Source organism: Trifolium pratense, linkage group LG4 (genome assembly GCF_020283565.1).
Source record: "Trifolium pratense cultivar HEN17-A07 linkage group LG4, ARS_RC_1.1, whole genome shotgun sequence".
Classification (NCBI taxonomy): Eukaryota; Viridiplantae; Streptophyta; class Magnoliopsida; order Fabales; family Fabaceae; genus Trifolium; species Trifolium pratense.
This window is the reverse complement of record NC_060062.1, coordinates 36,676,545-36,697,862: the sequence shown is the minus strand read 5'-3', so window position 1 is coordinate 36,697,862 and position 21,318 is coordinate 36,676,545. Positions and strand designations below refer to the sequence as shown.

The following is a 21,318-nucleotide window of genomic DNA, read 5'->3' as shown; positions in this document are numbered from 1 at the left end:
TCTAATATTTTGTTGTTTACAATTTTTATTAGCAAATTCTCGTGGTCATCGGAGGTCGTGGGTTAGGAGCGGAGTTTGTGGTTAGGAGCGCGCGCCAAGTAAGACTCTACCTGGCACCCAAGTAAGTAATATATGTAATTTTAATTTATAATATTTAGTGATAGTTTTATTTTTACCGTACACTTAGAAATAGTTACTAGCATTTTATTATTACTATGTATTTAAAAAAAGAAAAACAATTATATTTTAAAAAATTATAATATATATGTTAAAAAGTCGGTAGTTTTGTCAACTAAAAAACTTAGTATTTTTTAGATTTAATAAACCATAAACTTTAAAAATAAAATGTTAAAAGTTTATATGTTATTGTTGAGTAGACATATATATATGTCCAAAATACTTTTGAAAAATAAAGTAATAAATTTAATACATATATTGATCTAATTATATATTAATTAAACTACGCAGATATGGATTTTACCAATCGTAATTGGATGTACGATAGACATAATCCTGGAAAGAGGGGCCGGGTTAAAGAGGAATTTAAAATAGGGATCGAAATGTTTATCAATACAGTAAAATATAATGACATTGTGATACGTGAAGGGGGAATTAGATGTCCGTGTGTACTTTGTCGATGTACAAGAATACGGAGCGAAGATGAAATTAGGTCTCATTTATATAAAAAGGGATTCCAACCTAATTATTGGGTTTGGTCAAGTCATGGCGAGGGATGTTCCACGACTGTTCCCGTGAATCAAAATCGTGCTTCAAGCAGTGTTTTTCAGCTCGTTGTTGTTCCCGAATATTATCATCAGCATTATGATCCGTTTAATGAGATGGACAATATGATAACTAATGCCCTTGGGTTTAATACGCCGATTTATGTGCCAAATGATGTCGACGACCCTGCTGATGATGAATATGACGCTGATGTTAACGTCGAGAGACCAAATGAGGAAGCCCAGCGATTTTTTGATCTTTTGAAAGAGACAAATACACCGTTGTGTGAAGGCTCTCGAGACTCAAAGTTAACGGTGTGTATTAGACTTTTGGGTATCAAGTCTGAATGTCTTGTTTCAGAATACACCATGGACTTGATAACGAAACTGATGTTGGATATAACAATAGACCGTCCTCTTGATTTGCCAAAAAATTATTACGAAGCAAGACAATTGGTTGCAAAGTTAGGACTCGGAGCGAAGAGAATTGACTGTTGTGTTAACGGGTGTATGTTGTACTATAGCAACGAATTTGGTGTAGATGACGGTGCATTACTTGAATGTAAATTTTGTCAAGAACCAAGATATCGTGTAACAAGAAATTCACGGTCAGTCAGAAGGAAGCCAATCCCAAGAAAGGCGATGTTCTATTTACCCATAATACCAAGGTTGCAAAGGTTGTATGCATCGATGCAAACTGCCAGTAAAATGACATGGCATCGTGAAAACTATGAAAGGAGAAAAATGTCAGGTGAGTTGCGACATCCTTTTGATGGAATGGCTTGGAAGCATTTTGATCAAGTTTATCCCGACTTTGCTTCGGAGCCACGGAATGTCCGACTTGGGTTATGCTCAGATGGATTTACACCATATACTCAAGTATCAGCCACTCCATATTCATGTTGGCCTGTTCTGATTACCCCGTACAATCTTCCTCCTGATATGTGCATGTCAAAACCTTACATGTTTTTAGCCGCTGTAATACCAGGCCCATCTAGTCCAACTGTTGGTATTGATATCTATTTACAACCTTTGATTGATGATTTGAAGAGATTGTGGAACGGTGTTGCGACGTATGATATCAACCAAAAACGAAATTTCAATATGAGAGGAGCTTTGATGTGGACCATTAATGATTTTCCTGCATATGGGATGTTGTCTGGATGGGGGACACATGGTAAACTAGGATGTCCTATTTGCATGATGGACACCAAAGCGTTTTGGTTACACAACGGTGGGAAGGCTACTTGGTTTGACTGTCATCGTCGGTTCTTGCCTACTGATCATCCGTTTAGAAGAAATAAAAATGCTTTTGTTCATGGTGAGATCGAGACTCGTGATCCACCAGATTATTTGACATCCCGACAAGTTTGGAACAAAGTGAAAGATATTCCAAAGGTTAAGGTTGTAGGTGGTGTTGCCTCTAAACCGCGTGGTTATGGACAAACACACAACTGGACAAAAAGAAGTATCTTTTGGGATTTGCCGTATTGGAAAGACAACCTTTTACGTCACAACCTTGATGTTATGCATATTGAGAAAAATGTGTTTGAAAATATATTTAACACTGTCATGAATGTCAAAGGAAAAACGAAAGATAATGACAACGCGAGGAGAGACATAGGGTTGTATTGCAAACGTAACGAACTGTTGTTGGTGGAGACATCTAACGGCAAACTTCTTAAACCTCGTGCAAACTATACTTTATCTCCTGACGAAGCCAAATCTGTTTGTCGATGGGTAAAAGAAGTGAAGATGCCAGACGGTTATTCGTCGAATTTGGCGAGATGCGCTGATGTTGACCACGGAAGGATGCGTGGGATGAAAAGTCATGATTGTCATGTTTTTTTCCAGACTTTACTATGATTCAAAGACTAATACCGTGGACATAAAAATGAACAAACATTATCCATTGTATGATCCATTTGCTATGGCTCATAATGTCAGACAAGTTCACTATGTCCCTTATCCATCGACTACAAGGGATAAGCGAGGTTGGTGTGCCGCAATAACATCAAAACCAAGGGGTCTGATTGAAAAAAATGAGATAGATGAACGTGAAGATGAACCATATCAGGAAGATGAGATGTCCAATGTTGATGATGTCATTGCAGTTGAAACTTTTAATCAACTTTGTGTACAAGAAGAAGCCGAAGAAGTACCTTCTGATGGTGATGTTGAAGGCAGTGATGATGAAGATGTATCAGATTGGGATGACAATTAATTTTATAATATAGTTATCCGCGTTGTAATAATATTAATCGTTGTACTTGAATATTTGTTTTTGGTTGCATTTGTTTATCGTTTAATGATGATGAATTATAAAACAATATATATATATATATATATATATATATATATAATTAATTAAGAAATACATGACATATATATATACATGACATATATATATATATATATATATATATATATATATATATATATATATATATATATATATATATATATATATATATATATATATATATATATATATATATATTTGTCATGTATTTCTTAATTATATAAATATATTTGTCATATATTTTTTTATTATAGATGAATCCAGATGAAGAAAATTTCGATGATGACAATGTCGATGATGACATTGATGATGTTCCACCACCACCGGGTGTCGGACGCGGACGCGGTGGACGTAGACGTAGATTACCCCGCCGCGTTGTTCGGAATCGATGGTTGGAGGGTATGCCCAAGTCTCGAACCGTAGATGGTGTGGAAGAGGAGTACGACTCCTACGACGACGATGATGACCACGAGGACGAGGAAATTGCCGATATTGCACTTCTAGCTCCTCAAAATGAATTGTTGGTTGACCGGTATGGTAGACCCATCATCATGCCATATACCGCCACAGAGTAAGTTAATTATTATTAAGAATTTGTGTTTAATATATTAATTAATTGGATATATATGATTATTATTCTTAACTAATATATATATATATATATTGTGCAGTTTGCAACCCCAAAATCCGGCGAATAAGGCAATCAATAATGCATTGAAATCCAAATTCCAGGCTCCATATCTCAACTGGACGGAGGTCAGGGCAGATGAGCGTGGATATCAACAATTTTGGAATGGCTTCAGGGTACGTTTTTATTTATAATTAATTTTTTATCCAATCAATTTTGTTACTAAACATATATTTACTAATTTATTAACAATTTTTCTTTATTTTTCGTAGTCGCAAGTAACTTGGCTAAATCACCACACAGCGGCTATTGAGGCTATATTCAACAGAAAAGCCACCAAGCGTCTGTCAACCTTACTTTTTGAAGCGCGGAAAAAGATTAAAAAGGATCCTTCAAAGCCACCACTTTGGCTCGCTGGTAACTCATACCCTATGTTGTGCCTCAGATGGGAAGAGGAAGAGTATAAGGCAAAGTGTATAAAGAACAAAGCCAACAGAAATACCGATGAAGCCAATCGTGCGTGCGTACACTCTGGAGGGTCGAAATCTGCCGGAACGCTTCGTCTTGAGTTCATTCAACAATTTGGTCGTCCACCCACCTTTATGGAAATGAATGACATGATGCACAAATATGCAGATTCCGGTGAATGGACGGGGGCAAGGGCGCAAGAAGTTTCGGTAAGTATTTATATATATTATTTATTATTTATTTCTTATAACATTATTTTTTAAACATTATAATTATATTTAATATTATAATTAATTAATTATAATTATTTTTTAATTTATTGTAGAGGTTGACGCAAATTTGGGCTGAAGAATATAATGCAAGCCAACTACGACTACCACCTCATAGGCGAGATAATGAGGAGGTTCGTCGAAACAAGATGTCATTGGCTTTTGTTAAGAATGCTGGTGGTGCGACTCGAGGTCGCAAATTCGCTGCTGGGTGTACATCTTCTTTATATGCAAGTGACCCAACTGGTTTGAGAGATGTCACTTACACATCTTCATCTTCATCTAGTACAGGACGCTCTCGTCCAGCTCAAAGAGAGGAAACCGATGATGAGTATGAAGCGCGAATGAGGGCCACGTATCGGGAAGAATTCCGCGAAGAGTACGAAGCAACATTTAATGAGCGGGTGGACCAACGGGTCCAACATGTATTGCAGGAATTCTTTGCGCAGCAGAGGGCGCCGGCGGGGGTTGGATCATCATCTCAGGGATCGGCACGACAAAATCAAAATGCCGGTGAACAAGAATATCGACCGGATTTGAATAGCATGATCAATTTGAATCAGCTGCCGGAGTACCGAGAGGGTGATCCAGTACTGAGTATGAGCATAGAGGATATGAGTCAAATGCTTAATGAACCAATTCATTTACAATTTTTTGATCCTGTTGGGCAAACAAGTGGAAGCAGTAGTGGCGGAAGCGGTAGAAATAATCAACAAACTGCTTTCACCGAATACCATCGACAGAGATCATCAAATCCATATCAACAAGACTTCATAATCCCACATGACAACCCCAATCAACCCCAAGACAACTTCTTCCCGAATCAAGCCAGCTTTGATCCCAATCAAGCCCCAATTAACTTCGTTCATAGGCCTGTGGCACGACCTCCGCGAACGTCACTCCCCGGAGTCGTAATAAATGAGGGAGGTAGAGGCCGAGGCCGAGGAAGGTCGCGTCAGCCAACATACAGTGGCAAGGGGAAGCGACCACTATATCAGCCGCCTGACCAACCTTGATGTGTAATTTTAATAATCTGTTGTTGATTTAATTATTTGTATAACATAACGACAATTTATATTATGTTTAATTGTTTTCTTTTTGTAATGACAATATTATCATTATGTTTAATTATGCTTATGTTAAGTATTTTTATTATGCTTTTTATTAAATTTTAATATTTTTTTGTAAAAATAAAATTATATTTAATATTTAATATTTTTTAATTATTTATTATGCAGTATATTTTTTTAAAAAAACTAAATTATTAAAACTAGAATTTTTTTTTAAAAAATTAATAATTTAATTATTTAAAAATCAATATTAATATTGATTTTTAAATAATTAAATTATTAATTTTTTTTTTAATGCGTTAACATTACTGACGGCTGCAGGCCGTCACAAATGGGAAAGCAATACTGACGGCTGCAGGCCGTCATAAATGAGTAAGTCTTTTGATTGTGACCGTTGGGCATTATTGACGGCTCCAGGCCGTCAGTAACGTTATTGACGGTCCTGGGCCGTCAGTAAACATTACTGGCGAGCTAATTGCAGAGGGCCCAAGGTCGTCAGTAATGCATGCATTTTAGACGAAATTTGTGCATTACTGAGGGCTTTTGGCCGCCAGTAAATGCATGTTTTCTTGTAGTGAAAGTGTGCGAGTGAGAACAAGACACGCTGAAAAGACTTATGTTGGTTTGAAGGGTCAGTCGACAATGCATAAAGTCTTCTGGGATGTTACAGATAACTTATCACTTTATTACTTGGTAGCAATTTTGTGCACTTGCAGAGCCACCATCACATGTCCCGTGAGTTTAATCTAATTTCCTTTGCTTATTAATAAAATATTAATATTATTGTTCAATTTTTTTAAAAGATTATACCATTTAAAAAAAATACATTTTAAGATTATAAAAAATAATAAACATTTAAGGAGATTCATTATTAATTCTTAAATTAAATAATCAACACTAAAATATATTTCAAAAGATAGTTTGTTTGCCATTTAAAAAAATTATTTGTTTGACTAGGTTTTTAATAAAGTAAATTACAAGCCTTAAATTAAATAATAATAAATATTTTTTTAACAAAGACCATTCAAACTTTTTTCTTTTGACTAAAAAGACCATTCAAACTTGCATTTATGACAAATGACTTTTATTCGCGATCATAAACTATTGAAAATAGATTATATAATAGCATCAGGTTAAAACAACTTATAGCATGTGAAATCTGGCACGCAGTGAACACAATGCTGCACAAGATGCTATAGCATACGTTGCAGCAAGACAGTCGCAGAACACAGGAAATAAATAAATAAATTGCAGAATAATAAATAAGACAGATAGTTGTTAACCCAGTTCAGTGCAACGTCACCTACTCTGGGGGATACCAATCCAGGAATGAATCCACTATAATAGCTCTAGTTCAAAGCCCTCGACCAACACCCGGTACTTGACTTATCGCCTAGACACTACCCGTGCAATCCTATCTAAGAACCTCTTAGATAATGAGACCCCGTCCCAAATTCCCTCTAACAACACGTACCATGTTGCTGTCAATAATAATAATCAAGATGGAGACACTCTCCTAGAAACTAGACCACACTCTTGCTTAAAAGCTTATGAGTGAATCACACACACTAACTCCGTGCTTCAAAGCTTAGGAGTAGCTTACAATAAACAACACAAACACAGTCCTAAACTTGCATCAAAGTGACACAAGAAAGGCTGACAAAAGACACAAACTCTAAACCCTAAAAACTCACACTTTGTAAAGAACACGGTTTAGAATACATGAGAATAATAGCTTGAGGCTTTCACATATTTATAGTCTTCAATTGTCTTGATGTGCAAGCTAGGTCTTCAGACAAATACAGCTGTGAGAATTGCGGCCAAACCTAGATTAAAATTGAAAATATGTTTTGTGTTGTACCAAACAAAAAAAAAAACGAACAAAAATATAATATAATTATATTTTTGTTTTTAATAACTTTCCTTAGGCCGACTTGGACAATTCTTGTGCAGTAAGTCTCGTCTTGCATATACACACGTGCTGGAATTAATATTTGAAGCAAATCTTGAACGAGATTGACAGAAAAAATTATGCACTTAAAACAGAGCATCTGGATGCTGTACGAGGATGCTGCAGCATCTTTGTCCAGCATCTGGCAAAGTTGGCTTTTACAAAATGTAGCCAAACACAAAACCCAACAATCTCCCCCTTTGGCAAATTTTGGCTAAAACAACTTTGGCCCAGTGCATGGAGAGATACTGTCTAGACTTTCCTTCGAGTCAACATAAACACACAACTAGGAAAGAAAGTAGAACAATGCTAGGCTATTTAAACTTTCCTTCAAGTCAACATGAGCACACAACTAGGAAAGAAAGTAAAATTTCATCAGATGAAAAGGTAGCTAGCATGTAAGCATCAGAGGCATGCAACAGCGGAACATAACACATCTTAGCCTCAAAGTACAGATAGAGAGAAATAAACTCTCACATAGTGGATTCAAGATCGGAGAAATAAACTCCTTAAAATTTAAGCAACGCCACAGAGAATAGGAAAAATAAATTCCTATATAAGCATGCATAAAAGTAGTAGAAAAATAAATTCTACCTACTCCCCCTCAATATATGCATAAACTTCACTCCCCCTCAAAACTTGCATATCACACAGAACAGACATGCTATACTAGATGCTATAGCATTATGCATCACATCATGCACAACATATTACTCCCCCTTTTTAGCCATAAATTCTGACAAATAAAGTCAGTATCACATAGTAGGAGCAAAATAAATATTTCCACAGAGTTATCAGATCATAGAGAACATAGAGTGCAGAGAGAATCAGAGCATAGGAACTCATAAAGTGCATATACAAACCATCATGGCAAAGAGAACCTGGAGTGTCGGAGCCAAAAGACATGGATTGTGCATGTTACAATCCAGAGAGCATCAGGGCGTAGCCCACAAATTAAAATCCAAAAGGACATGCAAATAAAGCATAAGCAGGTCACATAGAAGGACTTGCGTCAGAGTCCTCCTCCACCAGCAATATCATTAAGAACACCAGGATTGACATTAAAAGAAAACACCTTGAGGTCAACAATCATTTGCTTCCTAGGCAAAACATCAGTTGACTGATTGACAGATGATGCAGCACAGTCTGCAGCATGTGTACCCTCAAACAGTCTAAAATCAAAAGACAAATCACAACCTCTCTTACTAGAAACACCAGCCTTAGTACAAATGCCAGGATGTTGAGCTAGAATAAAATCACACATCAGTGTAGGAAAAACTATAGGCATTTTCACAGCACATGACTTACCATGCAGAACAGTTTCATCAAGAATATGGAAACCAAGGTCAAGAGGTGATTTGGTCCCTACAACATATATAAACCTAGCCAAACCTGTAGCCACAGTATTGGAATGAGTAGTTGGAGCCCAGTTGCAGTTTTCATCAATCCAGCTGCATTAATCAAATCAACAAACTTTTGGTATTGTAAAAAAAACCTTCACTTAAATTCCTTTCCACAACAAGCCTTCTTTTTATCACAAATTTCCACCTGTCAACATTTTCAAAACGTTGAAAGGAAATGTTGTCAATGGGTACAGGGGATACATCTTGAGGGATCCTCTTTTTCTTCACAGACTTCTTTGAGGATGCTGCAGGCGATGCAGTAGCATGTTGGTCTTCCTCAAACTCTGAATCACTAGAGGAAATAGTCTTCCTCCTCAAAAGCTTCTTCTTTGGCTCAGAGGGCCTAGTAATCTTACTCCACTGTCTTTTAAGACCATAGATTTTCTTTTCCTTGGCAGTCTTGACAGGAACATTAGAAACAGCTACACCTTTACCAGCATTGCTCCTTAACCTCCTAGTACTAGAAGCAGGAGTCCTCTCAGTAAGGTTGAGATTGTCCACATAAATAACATTTGAATCTTTCTCAGCAGATTCATCAACATTCAAAGGAACAGACATAGTTTTACCACTATCATCAACATAAGGGATCACATGTATATCATGAACAAAAACATTATCAGTAGTAGTTGCTTCAAAACCCTTTTCTTTGTCAGGAACAATAACATCATCTGGAGACTCGGGTATCACGATGTTACCCAAATTTTCCCGTGCTGCAGATGTTGTAGCATCATGTGCAACATCTTTCTCAGGAACACTCTTCTTGACATGTTCCAACACAGAGTCATCTTTGACCTCAGTTGGAGCGCTAATATCATTACCAACAAATGTTAAACACAGCAGGGGAGAAGACCACATAACTTTCTCTGACAAATACTTTCTCACCACAAGAAACATCCTTATCATCAACAAACACACAATTCTTACCAAATCTTCAGATGTTTCAACATTACCCATAACAGCGTGCATTACTAAATAAGCTGAAGAGAAAACTGCACGCCACACTTGCAATAATTGCTATAACTCTTCAGATAGGCAAATCCCAAGTTTGCCTCGCAATTTTTCAAATTGGACCGCATCTAGAGCCTTAGTAAAAATATCAACCAGTTGTTCTTCAGTGGCAATATGCTCAAGAGTTATAATACCTTCTTCAACAAGATCTCTGATAAAATGGTGCCTAATATCAATATGCTTCGTCCTACTATGTTGGATAGGATTCTTTGAAATATTGATTGCACTAAGGTTATCACAATACAATGTCATAGCATCTTCTGTATCATCTTTCACAACTTCACTTGAAATATCATCTATTACTACATTTATAGATTCCATCATGGTTTTGGTTCTGTAGTTATATACTCTGTAGGCTCTGCTATTTGTTGAGTATCCCAAGAATATGCCTTCATCACTTTTAGGATCCATTTTAGTTCTTGGTTCTCTATCAGACAAGATATAACATTTACTTCCAAACACATGAAAGTACTTAACAGTAGGTTTTCTACCTTTCCACAATTCATACAGAGTGGATGTAGTTCCAGATCTCAAGGTGACACAATTATGAATATGACAAGCAGTGTTCATAGCTTCTGCCCAAAAACCATAAGAGAGTTTCTCTGCATGTAACATTACTCTTGCAGACTCTTGTATAATTCTATTCTTTCTTTCTACTACACCATTTTGTTGTGGTGTAATGAGAGAAGAAAATTCATGGATGATGCCTTCAGAGGCACAAAAGTCAGAGAATCTAGAGTTTTCAAACTCCTTTCCATGATCACTTCTGATCCTTAACACAACATTGTTTTTCTCTCTTTGAAGTAGAATACATAGATCTTTGAATACGTCAAAGGTCTCTGATTTCTTTCCAATAAAATTTATCCAGGTATATCTAGAGAAATCATTTACAACAACATAGGCATACCTTTTTCCTCCTAAGCTTTCAGTTTGCATAGGTTCCGTCAAATCCATGTGTAGAAGCTCAAGAACTCTGGTAGTGGTAAGATGCTGCAGCTTTGGATGTGGCTTCTTGGTTTGTTTTCCAATTTGACATTCACCACAAATGCTTCCTTCTTCGATCTTGAAATTTGGCAAGCCCTTGATGGCTTCTTCAGGTATAGCTTTCTTCATGCTTCTTAGGTTGAGATGACCAAGTTTTTGGTGCCACAATTTTATTTCATCTTCTTTCGTGATTAAGCATGTCGACACATTTGCCTCTTCTTGGGGAACCCATAAGTAGCAGTTGTCTTTTGATCTGACGCCCCTCATCAAAATTTCATCCTCATCATTTGTAACCAAACATTCAGACTTGGTGAAGTTTACCTTCATCCCTTGGTCGCATAATTGACTGATGCTTATTAAATTTGCAGTCAATCCTTTTACTAACAACACATTGCTTAGTTTAGGCAAGCTATTACTGTTGAGCTCTCCTATACCAACAATTTCTCCTTTAGTACCATTACCACAAGTTACAAAACTAGTTGAGTAAGATTTTAAATCAACAAGAAATTTTCCAATTCCGGTCATGTGTCTTGAACAACCACTATCGAAATACCAGTCTTCCCTTGATGAAGCTCTAAGTGATGTGTGAGCAACCAGAGCAGTAATCTTCTTCTCAAGTTGAGTACCATCACTGGTCTTCACATTCTTACCTTTAGGTTTCCATTCTTGTTGAGTGGAGACAGTTGTGGAAACTGGTTTAGGCTGATGATGCCTGTTAGGGTATCCAAACAATTTGTAACAAAAAGGTCTTATATGCCCTTTTCTACCACAGTAGTGACATATCCAAGAGTGATGTTTTCTTTTGTTCTTTGACAAGGGATGCTGGTTATGATGCTGTAGCATCTGTTGAGGCATCTTTCGCTTCTGAGTTTCTTTTGGATGCATGTACATGAGATCTGAGCTGTAACCTTTGTGTTTGTTGACATTCTCATAACTAAGCCCAATATTTTTAGGCTTTAGAACATTTTTCTCTAAGATTTCTTCTAGTTGACCATCAGCTTTATGAAGTTTATCAAGATGATCATCATCTTTATACAGCATGTCAGAGAATTTTCTCAAACGCCAAATGTCAGCATTTAATTTTTCAATGACTTCCTTAGCTTCATCAAGATCAGAGGATAGATAATTTACCTTCTTCTGGAGCTCATCCATCTTTGAAATATTTTCAAATTTTTCTGCCTTCAATTGATTGATGGTTACCTTTTGTTTCTCAATGACTCTGCATATTTCTCCACTCTTGAGGCAGAGTTCTTTGTAAGAATCAGCAAGTTCTTCGTAGGTTACCTCTCCATCACAAGATTCTGTATCAGATGTAATAGTACCTGTTAAGACTGAGATATGTTTGGCAGTCACAAATGCTGTATCATCTTCTGAGTCATCATCATCAGACCAACTGACAGTTAGTCCTTTCTTCGTTCTTTTCTGATATGTTGGACATTCAGGTCTGATGTGACCATATCCCTCGCATTCATGACATTGAATATTCTTGTTTAAGCTTGACTTTTCATCACTCTTAGGTTTTCCTTGATTCACAATGCTGCGCATAGTGCCTGGAGCATCATTCTTAGAATTTGGTCTGGGTCTTTTGTCCATTTGTTTTAGAACTTTGTTGAACTGTTTTCCCAGCAACTCCATAGCTTCATAGATACTTTCATTAGATTCTTCATCCTCCTCCAGATCTTCTTCATCATTTTTGGATGAAAAAGCAATGCTCTTATTTTTCTTTTCACTTCTTCCATTTGCGGCACTTTCATAAGTTTGGAGTGATCCAACCAGTTCATCCAGCTTCATCTGAGATATGTTTTTGGCTTCTTCCATAGCTGTGACTTTCATATCAAATTTCTTTGGAAGAGATCTGAGCATTTTTCTTACTAACTTTTCTTCGGGAATTTTCTCCCCCAAAGAATCAAATTGATTATCATAATCTAGAATAGTCATATGAAAATCTTGGATTGTTTCCTCATCCTTCATACGTAAATTTTCAAACTGAGTAGTAAGGATCTGTAATTTAGACATCTTTACCTGAGGAGTACCTTCATGAACAGTTTCAAGAATCTTCCAAGCTTCCTTTGCTGAGACACATTTTTTGATCAGCTTGAAGATGTGTTTGTCTACCCCATTGTATAATGCATATAATGCTTTTGAGTTTCCCAAAGCAAGCTCATCTTCTTCTTTAGACCAGTCCTCCTCAGCTTTTAGTTCAAGTGTTGGCTTTCCATCTTTGTCCATGACCACAGGGGGGTCCCATCCTTTTAGAACAGCTTTCCAAGTTTTGCTATCCATAGATTTTAGGAAAGCAATCATGCGTGATTTCCAATAATCATAGTTGGAGACACCAACGAGAAGCGGTGGTCTGCTTACAAGCCCTCCTTCTTTGTCCATGTTGCCAGACATTCTCCCTGGAGCTCACCCTATAACCAGAAAGGGTGCCTGCTCTGATGCCAATTGAAATCTGGCACGCAGTGAACACAATGCTGCACAAGATGCTATAGCATACGTTGCAGCAAGACAGTCGCAGAACACAGGAAATAAATAAATAAATTGCAGAATAATAAATAAGACAGATAGTTGTTAACCCAGTTCAGTGCAACGTCACCTACTCTGGGGGATACCAATCCAGGAATGAATCCACTATAATAGCTCTAGTTCAAAGCCCTCGACCAACACCCGGTACTTGACTTATCGCCTAGACACTACCCGTGCAATCCTATCTAAGAACCTCTTAGATAATGAGACCCCGTCCCAAATTCCCTCTAACAACACGTACCATGTTGCTGTCAATAATAATAATCAAGATGGAGACACTCTCCTAGAAACTAGACCACACTCTTGCTTAAAAGCTTATGAGTGAATCACACACACTAACTCCGTGCTTCAAAGCTTAGGAGTAGCTTACAATAAACAACACAAACACAGTCCTAAACTTGCATCAAAGTGACACAAGAAAGGCTGACAAAAGACACAAACTCTAAACCCTAAAAACTCACACTTTGTAAAGAACACGGTTTAGAATACATGAGAATAATAGCTTGAGGCTTTCACATATTTATAGTCTTCAATTGTCTTGATGTGCAAGCTAGGTCTTCAGACAAATACAGCTGTGAGAATTGCGGCCAAACCTAGATTAAAATTGAAAATATGTTTTGTGTTGTACCAAACAAAAAAAAAAACGAACAAAAATATAATATAATTATATTTTTGTTTTTAATAACTTTCCTTAGGCCGACTTGGACAATTCTTGTGCAGTAAGTCTCGTCTTGCATATACACACGTGCTGGAATTAATATTTGAAGCAAATCTTGAACGAGATTGACAGAAAAAATTATGCACTTAAAACAGAGCATCTGGATGCTGTACGAGGATGCTGCAGCATCTTTGTCCAGCATCTGGCAAAGTTGGCTTTTACAAAATGTAGCCAAACACAAAACCCAACAGCATGTTTGGTTCGGCGTTTGCATGCGAAATTTCGCGTCCCGATGCAAGCTGAACGTGATATTTATGAAGCTGCAATTTGTAGCTTTTGGTCTACAGTGAGAATTCACCGCACTTTTGTAAAAACCAACGTGAATCCAAACATATGCTAACTTACCCAATAGTATTTTCCAGTATAGGGTCGTCTTCGTCGACCACCTGGTATGTCTTTGTTAACACCGAGTTTGAAAAAAATGGATTTTCATCGAAGAAAAATCCGAGTTTGAACTATTTTGGAGTAGTTATCCTGGTATACATGATATCTTTGAGAAATTTCAGAGCTTCCTCGTCACGCTTGGTAATCTAATTCATAAAGCAGTGGAACTTTTCACTCCTTTATCAATTAGATTATCAAGCGTGACGAGGAAGCTCTGAAGTTTCTCAAATATATCAAGTATATCAGGATATAGCTACCCAAAAAGGTTAAAACTCAATTTTTTCTTCGATGAAAATCTATTTTTTTTCAAACTCCGTGTTAACAAGGACATACCAAATGGTCCATGAAGACGACCCTATACTGGAGAATGCTATCAGGTAAGTTAGTCTTTTTAACCTGATGCTATTATGTAATCTATTTTCAATATTTTTTTAACGTTTCTTTAAATTAAATAATAATAAATTATTTTTTCAGGTGCATCTTTATTCATCATCATTCATCCCCAAATTTTGTTCATCCATCTATAAGCACCATTAAACCTTTCTTCCAGCACAGGAACCACTTCAAGAGAGCCTTTGCAAAGTCATGGCTTCTTCTATTTTAATGGAGACCAATTTTTTGTGGATCGTTGCACATATGGGTGTAACGGTGTGTGAGTGTTGGTGTTTGTGAGGTTGAAGAAGATAATGACTTTGTGAGAACTGAGATATGAATAGTCAAAATTTCATTGGTTCAACAATTTATTTTTTTTACTTTTTATTGTCAAAAAATTGTTTTTTTTTGTAATGTGATGATGATTCTCAAGTGTAACAAAAAGATCATTATCAGTAAGTCACTGGGTTTAGTTTAGTGGTGAGGGGTTTGTCTATGTTATAGCTCATTATAAAAAAAATTGATCACTATAAGATAGTGACATGGATTAAATAATGACATGTTGCTTTTTTATTGGGAGAGCAACACCAACAACATATATTGTATCTAAGTTTTGTCCTTATTTTAATTTCACCTATTCAAATATTTTATGATTAGCTTTCTTTTTTTTCTCTCAAATTTGTGATTACAATCTAAAAGAAAAAGGGAAAGAAAAAAAAAAATCCGCGATGATTGTCTTTTCGAAAATTTATGATCGATCGTATCAAATATCATCTTACAGAATGCCACAATTTATTCATGGATGATCGTTTTGTCTTGCTTAAATTTGTCTTGTCGTCAACACTTCTGATTTATTTTATTTCTTTCGTCAACACAATGTATTGTTTCCTCAATCAAATCTCTTTTTAATTTTTTTTTTATGGGATGAGGGTGGTGAGGCACGTGATAGACTTCAAGTGCATCGTAATATTAAGATATTGATCTGATGAATAGTTAATTTTCCTACATTAATGTATTTAGCTAGAAAATTAGTTATTTTGTTTGAAATTTAGTATGTTTTGGTTTTAGAAAATATCTTAAGATCATAGATTTCATCACAAGAATATATTCCAAATTCCAATGTTTTGCTTTTACTATGAAAAATCATTATAAAAACAAATTTAAAGTTGAGGTAAACAAATGTAGTATATGTCCTCTCTAGAGGTATTTAAAGGAACGATCCTATTCTTAAGACTTTGTGTTCAATGCTTCAAAGTTTGAGTAAAAGTCAATGAAATTGACTATAATGTTCAAGGTGTTCCTTTAAAATCAATGAAAATCACGAATTGTTTTTATGGAACACTTGGTGTTCACTTTTCAAACCTTAAGATCACTCACAATTAGCCACCATAGACATTATCTTCAAACCTTAAGATCACTCACTCGTATCGGATCAATCGTTTGGATGACAATAGAGAGAATGATTGAAGAGAGTAAAGAAGATGAAGGATCTAATTAAGTTCTTGATGTGTTTCTCACAAAATGATTCTCATGGTTTGTGATTTTTTGCAAAGTGCTATTTATATGCAAAAATTAAATGAAGTGACAGCAAGGCAAAATATTAGGCTAACTAACAGATGCACCAGTTCATAGAAATTACCTCCGGTTCATCCAAAAAGGAGCAAACAAAAAACATTGAACATGCTTGCACCGGTGCATCTGAAGTTATGCACCGGTTCAAGTTTTGCAGATTTCCTGTGCACCAGTTCATAGAGGATATGCATCGGTGCAGCAAAGCGTCAGGTTTTTGAAGAATAGTTTTGCACCAGTTCAAGCAAAGTATGCACCGGTGCAAAATAGTCTCGAGTGATTAGTCTTCACATAGACATAAAACCGACCAGAAATTAAGTATGTTACAGAAAAACATGCTTTATATGGTAAATACAGAACTATTATACAATGAGAAACACACATAACAAAATACCAAAACAAAGACTCCTAATAGAAAAACCAACAAGTGTAGTAGTAACCAATTTTCATACAAGTCTTACTATACAAAAGTAAAATAATATTAATGCTGAAAACTCATTTCAAAGCCAAATCTTCAAAGTTTCAATGTCAAATCAGGTGTAGATTTTTCTCTGTCTACAGATGGATTCATCTCAGTGAGTATGAAATTCTGTTGTCCATCATCACCTGCCTCGGACGCCTGTCGAAAACTACCAGGCCATAACAACTCTGACTCCTCATCTTCCAAGAATATTGGAAAACCAACACACCCTTGTTCGAATTTCGTATTGTTTTTCGTCTCATGATGATTATGAGGCCGAATTGTTGTTGGTACTGAGTAACCATAGTGCATTGAAGAGTGTGCTTTTATCCCTAATGATCTAAAAGATCCATGTAAAGGTAGAGATGCTAAACTAGCATTATACCTATCAGAAAAAATTCCCATTCTCATAGCTCTTTTTGCTAATGTTCTTTCTCTTTTGTGTGCATTTTGGTGTCCACCAAGAGCTTGTGAGCTGAAAAACTTTCTCTGACAGTAATTGCATGAGAAAACTCTTTGAATTGTTGCTGATGCAGGTTCATTGCTGCTCTCAGAAGTGCTTGAGATCGAGAATCCTATTGAATTTGAATCCCTTAACTCATTGTTCTTGAAGTTGAGAGTTAAGTCAAGAGATATATCATTATCATCTAAATTAGGATGATTAAGATTAATCCCTATTGGATTTGATATGTTGGAAGAGGTTTCTTGAGTTGATACATTAGAAGCAACTTGGCTTGTAATATCAGATTCATATTCTGCATAAGCTTCTACTTCAAGATCAATGTTTTGTTTCATGCTTTAGCAGTGAAAATTTTATTGTATCCTGCAATTATAAGATATAATCCATCAGCTCATATAAGTGAACCTATGATTTTTCGCTTTCTTTGTGAAAGGCAACTAGTCCTGGCATAGAAAAATCATTCTTACTGGGAAGGATTTAGAGCCATGTCCACGGTCACTATTGTTACGGCGTTATCATGTTTAATTTTTTGATGTATTTGCAACAAACATTAGACATATATGGTCACAATTTTGTGCAATATTAAGGTCTGCGCCTCTGCGGCACAAACACAATGCGACCGCTATTTAAAACCTTATTCCATTTATCACAATACATTTATAGAGCCAAAATCTAAAATAAAGTAGGTGATTCTAATTGAATGCATAATTTATTCTATACATTTGAACACCTTTATCAGTATCAAGGAACTATTCCTGAATGAATCTTCACATATGCTTGTTATGTGGGCTCAATCTTTAATCAGTGAATTAAAAAATGGAATAAATTTGCAAGGAAGCATGCCATGAACTTCGCAGTCGAACTCTAGATTACTATGTCCCTTTCTCTGGAAACCAGAGGGTTAAAAACCAAAATAAAAAAAAGCCTGCCATGAACTTCATGAACTATTAGTTCACTAACATATTATAACATATTATGTTTTCTCATTTATTCTGGGCCTAAGCAGGGTTTTATTGTCACATCGTGATCCTTGATATCGTAGAGAATCACAGTCAAATACAACTGACAGCCTGATACAGTCTCAATCAACCGTGGTCGCATTGCCTAGATCGCGACCACAAATTTTTTATTAAAACCTTGTTCCTATAAAAGATCCAACAAATCAAATTCCTTTCATTGTTTACTCAAATCTGTAACCTACTATTATCTAATCTGAAATCAATCTGAAATCTTTAAGAACCAACTGATATATAAGATTAAATACCATAATCAAGTGCATCTCAGTCCCTTACTCAGAGAGAAAAACCAGCAAAAGGAGATAGAGTGACCTCATTTTCAGCACACAAGATAGAGAAAAACAGAAACATTAATACAAAAAACTAACAACATCAACATATCAAAAACAAAAGAATTGCATGCAGATATATACTCCCTCCGGCCACAATTATACGCAAAATTGCACTTTTCAGATTCATCGGATAACTGATGTATCTGGTCTAGACCATGATACAGACCAAATACATCAGTTATTCAATGAATCTGAAAAGTACAGTTTTGCTTATATTTGTGGCCAGAGGGAGTACTTGTTTCATCTTCTACCTTGTCAAATTTAGAGTAAAATGTACCTAGATTTTCATTCATATGATTAAACACAGTTTTACAACATAGAAAGGCTTACTTGGGATATTTTGGAGATGAAAACTACTTTGAACTTGAAGCCTTTGCAAGAGTGGAAGAGAAGCAGTAGTTTAAGAAGTGAAGAAAAAAAGTAAAATAAGTAGAGAAACAGTAGTTTAGCAGTTGAAGTACAGAGATGACAGTAAAAGAGTCTCAAATTTCAAGATGAAGTGAAAGTGGTTTGCTTCTGAAAATCACCTAAACACTGTGCTTTGGAATTGGAGACATCTGTTTTCAGTGTTGCTTTTTTTTTTGTTATGACTGATTTATTATGAGAAGACAGAGCTGGTTCAGTTCTTGTATTTTCAATGTTTCTCAAAGACTAATAAAGGGCTGATGGAGGTGTGTATTTAAATATATTTTAATTAATTATTGAAATCAAAATGAATAGTAAAACTAAAAGGTAAATGAGGTTTTGAGAAGTATAAATACATGGATTTGGATTGCCTGCAATAGTTGTACGGTAGAGTCTTTCTGGTGGATATATAGACGTGACTATTCTCAATAACTGAGCTAAGGGAAACATGCCTGATGAGTCACTGAAACGACGACAGGGGGCCTTGATCTATCAATAGAGGAGAAAAAAAGGACTTTGCTTCCCTTTACAATATGAAGAAAATGAAGAAATAAATAAGGGAGCGTGTTGTGGGGATTCGGGTAGCCCCAGAGGTTTGGGAGGTGCCTCGCTGATGAGTCACTGAAATGACGGCAGGGAGCCTTGATCTATCAATAGAAGAGCAAAAAACAGACTTTGCTCCCCTTTACAATATGAAGAAATAAATAAGGGCGCCTGTTGTGGGGATTCGGGTAGCCCCAGAGGTTTTGGAGGTGCCCCCGCTACCCCGGAGGTTTGGGAGTAGAAAATGTTTTAGATTTGCTTTCACGAGATTTAATGGCTTTGTAACAGACTATATTGTACAACCATTGTAGTTATTTAACTATTGAGATATAATACTTTTTATTTTGGTACAAAAGAGGGCCGAGCTATATATGTTGCCTAGGTGCGGGTACGGTACCGATACCCGATACGAAGTACGATATTTTTAGAAAAAATAATATACGTGTATAGACATAAATTAAGGTACGGGTATGTAACCCGTACTAGTACGGGTACGTACCCAATACTGATACTCTCTCGCAAATGGAGTACTCGTGCATAGTCCGAGACCCATGAGATATAATACTTTTAACATACAATCTATTAATTAAAGTGTGATCGAAAAATACTATAAGGTCCAAGTTGAGACTATATACATTTTTTATTTTTCAATTTTGGGGAACTTTGAAGTAATGGTTTCAATTGTTGTTATGTGGCTATAATTTTCATTCCACTATTGAATTTGAAAGTAATCTCCTGTAATTACAAGATAGATTTTTTAATTATTTTTTTCTTTTCAATTTTGGGAATTTTCAAGGAAACTAGTCACAACTACATTTTTCACTTGCTAAGTTGAATCTATACAATTGAGTTTATTGTACATTGTACAAGTAAGAAACAAAAATAAGGCAACAAAAGTGTGTGGTCATTACTCCCACCAATGATTCTCTAGCCTTCTCTTTCTTTGTCCCTCTCCTCCACTTCAAAAGTACTTTAGAGAGTTTAGAATTTAGATAGCTCCACAATGCATGGGGTCAGGTTTCAAAGTTTCACATTTGGTTCTATATCTGTCACTTCTTCCAGCATATATTATTCATAGTATGTACTATGATATAACATCATTTCCTTATTTAAAAAAAAAAAAAAAAAAAAAAAAAACATCATTTCCTTTTCTAATAACTACTACTCCACTCACTCACCACCATAAATAATAATACATCAAATGTCATCTTCCCAACAACTGTTTTATATTTATTTATTTATTGGAATTTTTTACCATTTTTTTTATCTCGTAATTCTGACAAAACCTTAAGGTGTTAGGTTTATCGGTCTCTCACTTATAAAATGTTCAACCTTCACTTTTCTAAGTAATGTCAGAGTTAACTCACACTTACCACAACATTTTCTTTAGTTAGTATTGTTTCGTTTAATTTCCACATCATATAGGATAAGAAATCCAATTGAGAACATAATCAACCTAGGAAATATTATGAAGGGTTTCTTTCCATGGCCTTCAATCCACATCATTTAACTTGATAAAATTTAGACGTACGATAATGGGATATATATGGTCCATATCTCACGCATGAAATTATGGAGGCATCATGGCAATATAGATTCAATTTTGCTCTTTTCAACTAGTAAGAGTTCCTTTTCTACATGTAATCTTAAAATTTCAACCACGCGAGTTATCATCCAATTGCTTATGAGCACGAGAAGGAATATGTATGGTTCTCACAAATCCTTGCT

The 21,318-nt window shown here is 35.8% G+C and overlaps 2 protein-coding genes across 3 annotated transcripts; one reads left to right on the top strand and one right to left on the bottom strand.

The window, feature by feature from the left end:
• The first annotated feature begins 839 nt into the window (after nt 1–839).
• On the top strand, nt 840–2,588 carry LOC123922595. Its single transcript, XM_045975293.1, has 2 exons — nt 840–2,190; nt 2,308–2,588. The coding sequence occupies exons 1-2, from the start codon at nt 840–842 to the stop codon at nt 2,586–2,588; spliced, it is 1,632 nt and encodes a 543-aa protein (XP_045831249.1).
• Nucleotides 2,589–16,736: 14,148 nt separating this feature from the next.
• On the bottom strand, nt 16,737–19,315 carry LOC123881568 (zinc finger protein 4). 2 transcript variants are annotated; one of them, XM_045930283.1, is made up of 2 exons: nt 18,973–19,315; nt 16,737–17,657 (listed from the first exon to the last, which is right to left on the bottom strand). In XM_045930283.1, the coding sequence occupies exon 2, from the start codon at nt 17,627–17,629 to the stop codon at nt 16,889–16,891; it is 741 nt and encodes a 246-aa protein (XP_045786239.1). In that variant the 5' UTR covers nt 17,630–17,657; nt 18,973–19,315; the 3' UTR covers nt 16,737–16,888. The 2 variants fall into 2 exon arrangements, with proteins under 2 accessions (XP_045786239.1, XP_045786240.1); XM_045930284.1 differs by lacking the exon at nt 18,973–19,315 and adding an exon at nt 18,559–18,949.
• Nucleotides 19,316–21,318: the final 2,003 nt, after the last annotated feature.